The following is a 9,692-nucleotide window of genomic DNA, read 5'->3' on the forward strand; positions in this document are numbered from 1 at the left end:
ATTAAAAAAAAAAAGAAAAAAAAAAAAAAAAAAGACCAAGGTAGAGGTCCCAGAAGCCAAGAATTGAGGCTGAGGCTGCATAAACGTGAGATCCTGTGCTAGGAATCAGGAGCTAGGAGTCAGTCTCCAGGTGTCAGACCAGGCTCTTTCATCTCCTCCTCCTCCACTTGTGGTGACAGAGGGTCCCTTCCTGCTGATTATTTTCAGATGTGGGTGCAAATCTGAATCAATGTAGAGACATCAGCAATCCACTGGCAGAGCATCGGGTGAATTGAGCAGGTAGGCAGAGTTAGAGAATAGGTGCGAGTGAGTCCTGGGAGGAATGTTCCTAGGGGCAGATGGAGAAATCGGGTAGAGGCCCTTTAATAAACACAGAAAGGTTTTATGTGGGAGTTGAGGATTCCAGCAGGTGAAGGGGAACCCCCCCGCTGAAAATCCTGGAACAGGTTGAATAGAGGAACGGGGCAGGTGGGAGCAGGGATGTGAGAGAGGAATAGGAGGCCAAGGGCGGGGGGCAAACTAGACTATGCCTGCATTTTCCCCCACCCCCGGGGCAGAAACTGCAACCAGTTTTACAGGACACTCCTGGCCTCGCCTGAATTCAATGGCCCCATTCAGAGAGGGTTGATGGCACCATGTGGCAATGCCGGCAGCCAAGGGGTTAACCTTAGGCCAGCTGGCTCTGGGGTGGTGCGAGGGGGTGGGCCGCCACCCCCTCCGGTTGCCTTGGCACCACTGTAGGCGCCTGCTCTGCTGCTGGGAACCTCCGCAGAGCCCAGGGCCCTTCGCTGCCAGTCTGCTCCCCACTCTCTGTCCCAAGTGGTTCCAGGTGCTGGACCCTTAGGCTTCGTCTGGAGTCCCATCCTCCACCCCAGGAGAGGTTGGCTCGGCCTGGCTGGTGCAGGCGGGTCCAGCCCAGGCACAGACACGCAGATGCAGAGTCTCTAGGGCTGCTCCTTAGCCTCCTGGGTTAGCAGCCGGAAGCCACCTGCGCTCCCTGCACGCAGCCCCCACCTCGCCGAGAAAGCCGAGGCTGAACGGGTAGGGGGCGGGGAGGGGACGAGGGTCACGGAGGTGAGGACCTCCTTTCCCCCGGCGGCAGGGGGAGATCAGAGACACCACGGAGCACAGGTCAGAAACAAGGGAGTAGAGAGGTCGGAGCCAGAGACTCGAGGCGAGGAGGAACGAGGAGTCTCGGGCCCAGAGTGTGGGGGTGGAGGGCAGGCCCCCTGCTTCTCTTTCCAATCTCTGCTTCTCCCAGGAACCCCCTCCGCCCTCCCTGGGGCCCCGGCTCTTCCCTTCCCCCCAGACCCTGCATCCTCTGCGGATTGGTCCTCGGCCTGCTGGGGGGCGGGGCCCGAGGGCCCTGACGTCACTGGCCGAGGGGGGCGGGCGGCTGGAGGAGGGGGTGACGGGGCCCGGCTCAGCACCTCGGAGAGCTCCCTCCCCGGCCTTGTTTTGCTCTGGCATCGCTGCCGGGGGAGGGAGCGAGGGGGCCGGGCACCGGGCGCAGAGGTAGGGGGATGGCCATGGAAGGATTGAGGGGCCGCGGCGGACAGAGGGCCCAGCCGTGATCCAGCGACGGGTTTGGGGCTCCGGGAGGGGTGGGGGGCAGCGGGCGGCGGCAGCAGTGGCCGTACATCTGGATGGAAGCGAGCTTTGTCCAGACCACCATGGCTCTGGGGCTGTCCTCCAAGAAAGCATCCTCTCGCAACGTGGCTGTGGAGCGTAAGAACCTGATCACCGTATGCAGGTGGGCACCGCTGGCGGGCGGGGGCTGGGGTGGTCAGAGAGAGGGGTTGGGGTGGACTGCGGAAACCCGGACTGAGCGCTGCCGCGGAGAAAAGGGAGGGGAGCAAAGAGTCGAGAATAATGCGTCCACTGTCCTTCCCAGGCCTAGAACCCAGAGGGGGAGCTGCAGTCTGGTCCCTACCCTTCTAGGCCAAGTGGCCTATGCCGGGGCCTGGGCCTGGGGGGTGAGGGGTGTTTAATTGGTACTGCAGCTTCCTGTGAGAACCAGGAAGTGACATTGTGTGAGGGGGAAGGAGGTGGGGATGGCTGGCTCCCTTGCTGGGAGTCAGGCGGGATGGGCAGAGGGGACTCCATGGGGGGATGAATGCCCTCCAAGCATACCCTCATTGGCACCCATGTCAAACTGACCCTCTGGGGTGGGGTTCTCCAATGCTCAGATTCTGGAGCAGGGATGGGCAGGGTCAACTGGGCATGGGGGCAGAGCCCATGAATCCCTCCAGGGAAGGGAGAGGGGCACCGCCCAAGATGTGGGAAGGACCAAGAGCCTGGGTTCCAGGTTCAAGGGGAGAAGACCGGGAGGGCACGGCCACTGGTCTCTGAGGGTGAACGGTTGCTGGGTTGGGAAGATGCTCCACTATTGTGGGGCCCAGGAAGTGATCCTGTCCACTTCAAACCTGCAGTGACTCACCCTCCCTGCCCTGTCCCAAAACCAGGGCATGGCCAGCTGCTCAGCCACTCCCCCTGCAGCCCACACCTGCACTCTCCTCTGGTGCTGGGATCCCCTGTCAGCTGCAACCTCCCCTGGCCCCCATGCCTATCAGATGTTGCCCCCTCAGGGCAGGGTGCTCCTGGGGACAGGCTCACTCTTCCCTCGCCAGCCCCACCTGCCTGCCATGTAGGCCTCAGCTCTGCTGAAGCCCACCTGATACCCTGAGGTCCACTAGTGCCCACCTGATGCCCTGGCTCCTGGCTCCCATAGCTCCTTCCAGGTTCCTGGGCACACACCCAACCACACTGCATCTGTCTCCCAGCATCATATCCCTAGTGCCCAGCACAGTGCTGTGCACATCAGACCTCTGCAGAAATGCCTGGAACGTTAAGGAAGAAGAGAGTGTAGCAATGGCCCAGCCCACAGTGCAGGGCACTGCCTCTACCCTCATTCCCCCCAACCCCTACCAGTGTGTTGTAAAACAAAGATTTCTGTCTTTGGGGCCAGATGGTCCTAGGTTCAAGCTCTTACTCATCAGCTTTAGCTGCGCAACCTTGGGGAGGTCTCTTAACCACTCCGGGTCTTGGGTGCCCCATCATCCTCATTTTAGATGTCACAGTCATACCAAAGAATGATAATGGCATCATCCATGTAGGAGCCTAGGTCAGTGTCTGGCACACAGAAAGAACCCTTTCCTAATGATGCTCTTCCTGTCCCTCTCTGCTCTCTACCTGCTAGATTCCTCTTTTTTCTCTTGCCTGCCAAGGTAGCTGAGCCTCTTGAGTATGTAGGGGGAATGAGGGAACTCTCCTTGACATAGGCCAGAGAAGAAGAAGTTGAAGGGCTGAAGGTGGCTTAGAACTGGGAGGGAAGGATAGAGTTTTGGGGGGTCAGTGATGTGACAAAGGCTCAGTAACCCCCAGGCCCCTGCTGCCTCATCACTGTCACATGGTTTGCCTCCAGCTCCCAGAACAGCTCCCTTTAGCAGGCCGTGGGCTCCCCTGGGCCCTGGCCTCGCTGTCTCCATGGTAACCTGCAGCAGCCACTGCATCTCCTATCAGGGAGCACACCACGGGGCTCCCGGGGGCAATGACCACCTCTGCGGCACCCCTGAGGACAGATACCAGATGGCTGCCATGCTGAACCCAGTCCAGGCCCCATCATTGTCTGACCCAGATGACCAGGAGAAATCAAGCTGGCAGGAGGGTGGGCATAGTGAAGCTGGGATAACGCCCCAACCACAGGCTTGCTTTCAGCAGGGCCAGCCTTCCCAGCCACGGCCCCGCTCCTTACCATCCCTGCCCAGCAGTCCTAGGCACCTACCATCTCCCAACCCTTCCTGGGCTCTCAACCAAAATGTAATGAGGCAGGTACGATTGTTCCCATTTGCATTTGGCAAGAGGGGACTCAGAGAGGGGCCCAAGGCCACATGAGTGTCACAGGGAAACAGGATTTGAATCCAGCAGGCTGCCTCCCTCTAGTGCAACCCCAAGACTGACCTGGCTCTGATCTCAGGCCAGATCAACTCTGAGTTCAAAAGGAAGGGGGACAAGGGCTCAGCTGTGCAATTGGCCTGAGAGCCACAGAGGTCAGTGCTCCAGGGCTGGAGACTTGTGGAGTAGAGGACAAAGGGCGGTGGAGCAGGGGCTGCTCCAGGCCTTGGTCTTCACGACAGCTGCCAGGAGGCCACAGACGTAGCAGAAAGAGCAGAGGCTTCAGAATCAGAATCAGACATACCTGCTTGACTCCCCATAAGCCATGTAGCTCTGAACAGATCAGTCAACCTCTTGGACCATCAATTTCTTTTTCTGTAAAATGGGGATGAGAGTGATAAGACCTATCTTTCAGGGCTGAGCATGGGCAAGGTAATGCAGGCAAAGTACTGTGCTTGGCACATTATAGAGCTTGATAAATATAAGAAGAAAAGGACACTTCCAAGCAGCTCCCATATCCCTGGACACCCCGCCCCTGCTCTGCCACCCACAACAGGGAAATCATGGGATGTTAGGAACTGTGTCCTCATCCCTGCCCCACTCCACTGCAGGGATGGCAGGGGGAGATTGCAGGGGTAGTGACTGCAGAGGGAGCCTGAGGCTTAGACAGGATTGGAGAGGGGGCACTGCATGGCCTCAGTCCCTCAGCTCCACAAGCTTCCCTTGGTCCCTTCCTCCCTAAGAACCTAGGCCCCCAAGCCCCTTCCAGGAATCTGCTGCCAATGCCCCCTCCTGCCCAGTGTCTGTGTCAGGCCCATACCCCGCACCTCCCCACCCCACCCCCACTCAGCTCTGCACTGCCTGGTTCTGGGCAGCTGGTGTGTGGGAGGCCAAGCCGGGAAGGAAAGGGGGAAGGGGGTATCTGTGTGCTGGGAGCCCACCTGGCCACCTGCACATGCCCACACTCCATGTGCACAGTGCCAACTCACATGCCCTGGTACAGGTGACCCCATCCCCAAAAGGGACTGAAGGTTGTTCCAGCAATCACAGAAGACAGCTCAGGGTGGGGCACACACTGGCTTCTAACATCTAGTTGACCCAGGCCTTGCACACACAGACCCTGAAGGGTGGTCTAGGGGGAACGGGCTCTGGGACCGCCCCCGGCTTGTGGCGCCTCATCTTCCTATTTTTTCAGTCCCTCTCACCCCTTGCTCCCGAAGCTTCCTTTCTCTGGATGTCACCTCTCCTGTCACCCACTTTGTCAATCAGTCTCCGACCTGTCGCCCTCCCTCCCCACCCGCCACCCTCTCACTCCACATGACATGGTACCTCTATGGTCACTGTAGTCTTGCCTGTCTCCCTGCTCTGACCCCCGCCACATCCATGCCCTTCCTGACCTCTTCTCTGCCAGTTGCTCCCTGTCTCTGCCTGTTTCCTCACCTGACACCCCACTGCCCTGTCTCCCCACCTCGCCACCCAGGTTCTCTGTGAAAACGCTGCTGGAGAAGTACACGGCGGAGCCCATCGATGACTCATCAGAGGAGTTTGTCAATTTTGCAGCCATTTTAGAGCAGATCCTCAGCCACCGCTTCAAAGGTGGGCCCAGGGTCCCTCCCCCAGTGGTCCCTCCCCAACTCCCAGCCTTTAGCTCCCAGCCATCTCATTCTGATATACTCCATGGACTCTGAATCCCCTCATTGACCCTGGCCCCCATCCTGGACCATGCACAGAAGCTCGTGTACAGATCTGGGAAGCAGGAGAGGCCTTTGGCCTACAATCCCCACCAGTGGGCAAGCTATATGCTGGGGTGCCCACTGCATACATGCATGTGTATGCACAGATCTTTGTGGGAGGAGGCTGCTTATACTTACGCATGTGAGTGCTTCACTACATGGACCCTCTCCAAACTCCCTGGTCTTGCTGAGTCCGCTCCCTGCCCTGGCTCAGCCTGTGCCCCAGCAGGTCCAGTGAGCTGGTTCAGCTCAGACGGGCAGCGGGGCTTCTGGGACTATATCCGGCTGGCCTGCAGCAAAGTGCCCAACAACTGTGTGAGCAGCATCGAGAATATGGAGAACATCAGCACAGCCCGGGCCAAGGTGAGGGGCCTGGAGCAAGCAACTGCTCTCTGCTCTGGACACAGGGGGCCTGGGCCTGTTTCTTGGTCCTCACCCCCTGTCCACAGCCCAGGGGAGAAGGGCCCACACCTGATGCTGGACACGTGAGTCCCTCTGGGACAGCAAGTAAAAGTGAACATGATTTCCAGGGCCGGGCATGGATCCGGGTGGCACTGATGGAGAAGCGCATGTCAGAATACATCACCACGGCTCTGCGAGACACCCGGACCACCAGGTCAGACTTCCCAGGCAACTCAGACCACAGGCCTCAGGGTGCACCTGCATTGCCCAAACACAGCTGATCCTTAAGTTCCTGCAGCATCCTTCAGTTCCTGGACTACAAGTCCCAGCACCAGCATGCACGGCTGATTTCCCTCTTTCAGCCTGGCCTGCAGTCCCAGGACAAACTCTTTTTTTTTTTTTTTTTTGAGGAGGAGTTTCACTGTTGTTGCCCAGGCTGGAGTGCGATAGTGCGATCTCAGCTCACTGCAACCTCTGCCTCCCGGGTTCAAGCCATTCTCCTGCCTCAGCCTCCTAAGTAGCTGGGATTACAGGCATACGCCACCACGCCCTGCTAATTTTGTATTTTTAGTTACTCCATGTTGGTCAAGCTGGTCTCAAACTCCCAACCTCAGGTGATCCTCCCGCCTCGGCCCCGCCTCGGCCTCCCGAAGTGCTGGGATTACAGGCATGAGCCACCGCACCCGGCCCCAGGACAAACTTTTACCACCGCCACCATCACTTGCAAGTCAAATCTAATGCCTATTATTCGACATTATCGCCCAGCACACTCCACCCTGGCACACCTCTGGATGAGCCTTAGCTACGCACCATCTCATGTGTTGGCTTGTTCCATGACCTACAACACAGCCCTTCTGGCTCTCCAAACTACGGCAGCGGTTCTGTACTTGCTATTCACGGACACAGAGTCCTTATGTGGGGAGTTCAACCCCTGCACTGTGGGTTCACAGGGAGGTTGGGTGCCTGAGGCAAGGGGTTACAAGGACAAGTGTGCCTGTGTGGGCAGGTGCATCTGAAGCTGTCTGGGTGTGGCAGGGGGCGTGTACCTCTGCATCCCAATTGGCCACACCCAGCCTGATATTTTTGCTGAATTCGATTCCTCAGTCTACACATTTCCAGGTTCAAGTCAACACGTTTTTTGCACACCTACTGTATACCAAGCACTAATGGTTAAGACTCGCTTCCTGATATGAAGGATCTGGGTAACCCAGTACTTGATGAGGAAGGGGTAGCTCAGAGGGAGGAGTCGGCTCAGGGAGCACTCATTCTAGGCGATGGGGCCACAGGTGCCAGCCCCAGGCTGAGGGGGGAGAGAGGCTCCAGGCCTGCGTGCATATCAGGAAGGAGAATTGGCCTTCCTTCAGGATGGGGTGGCAGTAAGCCAACAACAGCAGCTCTGGGGAGGGGCTCCAGGGGCCTGCTGCACTGTCAGGCCCTCTGCCTCCCCACAGACGGTTCTACGACTCTGGAGCCATCATGCTGCGGGACGAAGCCACCATCCTCACCGGAATGCTGATCGGACTGAGCGCCATCGACTTCAGGTGGGGTCTGCCTGAGGGCAGTGGTGGAGGGGGCTGTTTCCCCGACAAATGTCCTACCCCAACCCCTCACACCTACCCCCAACCCTGTGGCTCCTCTGCCTCAGCTTCTGTCTAAAGGGGGAAGTCCTGGACGGGAAGACCCCCGTGGTCATCGATTACACGCCCTACTTAAAGTTTACACAGAGGTGAGCGGCTCCATGACTGCGGCGGGGCGGGGGACGGGGCCTCAGGGCATCCTGGGGACATCCTGATCCCACCGCCCTCGGCGGCCAGCGCAGACGCGCGGGGGGAGGGGCGGGACCGGCCGTGCCCACTACTCCCTCTCCCAAGCTACGACTACCTGACCGACGAGGAGGAGCGGCACAGCGCCGAGAGCAGCACGAGCGAGGACAACTCGCCCGAGCACCCGTACCTGCCGCTTGTCACCGACGAAGACAGCTGGTACAGCAAATGGCACAAGATGGAGCAGAAGTTCCGCATCGTCTACGCGCAGAAGGTGCGCGACGACAGCGGGCCTGGGGGGCAGGCGGGCCGGCGCGTGGGATTCGGGCATCCCGGGGCGCGGCGGGGCGGGGCGGGGGGGGGGGGGGGGGGGGGGCGGGGCGCGGCCGGGAAGCCCCCCCCCCCGCCCGGGCTGAGCCGGCGCCCCGCAGGGCTACCTGGAGGAGCTGGTGCGTCTGCGCGAGTCGCAGTTGAAGGACCTGGAGGCGGAGAACCGGCGTCTGCAGCTGCAGCTGGAGGAGGCGGCGGCGCAGAACCAGCGCGAGAAGCGGGAGCTGGAAGGCGTGATCCTGGAGCTGCAGGAGCAGCTGTGAGCGCATGGCCTGCCCTAACCCCTGACCCCGGCCGCCCCGACCACATCACCGGGCGAACCCCATCTTCACTTCCATCGACTCTAACATCACCCGACACGAGCACCCACCTCTCCAGCATCAACCCTCTGATCCAGCCAGCCCACCCCGAGATGCCCACAATGATCTTCTAACATTGCCCCCAGCATAAGATCCAGTGACCTCCAACAGCCAGAGCCCCACTTCACCCTCAGTTACCCTTCAGCTAGAGTGGCCATCCAACCTTACTGCAGGGACCCCACGTCACTCACAAGGACCTGCGGTGTTGCTCTTCAACCTTCAACAGGGTTGCACACTTCCCAGCGTTCATCACCTCACTCACCTGCACCACAGGCTCACTGACCGTCATCACCCGCTGTGACCCCCGACCTCACCCCTGCCGATCCCTGTAACACTTCTTCTCTAAGCCTTTCCATCACCCTGATCTTGCGGCAGGATCCCCAAGACGACCTCACCCTTCAGGGATTCCCACACTATTCTCCACTGAAGCCCCCATCACCCCAACTGACCCCTATAACATTGTGCCATTCCCTCCAACTCCCAGTATTTGTGCATGAATCCCTGTCACCCCTCCACCCCAGTACCACCTCCCCTTCCTCCCGGGATCTGGTCCACTGACCCCAACACCGTATCCCCATTTTTGCCGCTCAGATTTCATTTCTGACCCCTCCCTCATCCCCTTGCTGAATCTCCCTTCCTCACTTCTCCTACTTCCAGCCAGGCCTGACTCCTCCTCCCCCTCCCAGGACAGGTCTGATCCCCAGTGACCACGCCCCTCTGGCCCAGGGTTCCAAGGAGCTTACTACACCCCTGGTCAACCAATGGCCCTCACTGGGAACGCTTAATGGGGCCGAGGGCGCCAGCAACTCCAAGCTCTACCGGAGGTAAGCCCCAGCCGGGTGCGGCTTGGGCCTGAGAGCGGGTCGTCCTGGGGAAGAAGGGCTTCCTCTACCGGTGCACCAGCTTACTCGCTCTGCCGCAGACACAGCTTCATGAGCACGGAGCCCCTGTCAGCTGAAGCCAGTCTGAGCTCGGACTCCCAGCGCCTGGGAGAGGGCACACGGGACGAGGAGCCCTGGGGTCCCATCGGTGAGCTCCCCCAACCCAACACCCAGTACCCCTCCAGGAAGGGCTGAGGCAAGGCCCTGAGGCCACGAGGCGGGTCCTAGCCCATAGCCTTTTTCATTCTCTCAGCCTTTCTTTTCTTTTCTTTTCTTTTCTTTCTTTTTTTTTTTTTGAGACAGAGTCTTACTCTGTCATCCAGGCTGGAG

The 9,692-nt window shown here is 59.4% G+C and overlaps 1 protein-coding gene across 5 annotated transcripts in view; it reads left to right on the forward strand.

Annotated features, from left to right (window-relative positions):
- Nucleotides 1–1,147: 1,147 nt before the first annotated feature.
- Nucleotides 1,148–9,692, forward strand: part of RUNDC3A (RUN domain containing 3A) — a 10,464-nt gene continuing 1,919 nt past the window's right edge. For 2 of the 5 annotated variants that reach the window (XM_023191364.2, XM_023191367.2), the window contains exons 1-10: nucleotides 1,148–1,753; nucleotides 5,375–5,490; nucleotides 5,842–5,990; nucleotides 6,158–6,243; nucleotides 7,481–7,570; nucleotides 7,675–7,755; nucleotides 7,901–8,066; nucleotides 8,224–8,381; nucleotides 9,168–9,305; nucleotides 9,404–9,510. In XM_023191364.2, coding sequence (XP_023047132.1) covers nucleotides 1,647–1,753; nucleotides 5,375–5,490; nucleotides 5,842–5,990; nucleotides 6,158–6,243; nucleotides 7,481–7,570; nucleotides 7,675–7,755; nucleotides 7,901–8,066; nucleotides 8,224–8,381; nucleotides 9,168–9,305; nucleotides 9,404–9,510 — 1,198 coding nt within the window. In that variant the 5' untranslated portion in view covers nucleotides 1,148–1,646. The remainder of the gene's footprint in view (nucleotides 1,754–5,374; nucleotides 5,491–5,841; nucleotides 5,991–6,157; nucleotides 6,244–7,480; nucleotides 7,571–7,674; nucleotides 7,756–7,900; nucleotides 8,067–8,223; nucleotides 8,382–9,167; nucleotides 9,306–9,403; nucleotides 9,511–9,692) is intronic. The other 3 variants (XM_023191366.2, XM_023191368.2, XM_023191365.2) reach the window with 2 other exon arrangements.

This window comes from Piliocolobus tephrosceles, chromosome 16 (assembly GCF_002776525.5).
Source record: "Piliocolobus tephrosceles isolate RC106 chromosome 16, ASM277652v3, whole genome shotgun sequence".
Taxonomy (NCBI): domain Eukaryota; kingdom Metazoa; phylum Chordata; class Mammalia; order Primates; family Cercopithecidae; genus Piliocolobus; species Piliocolobus tephrosceles.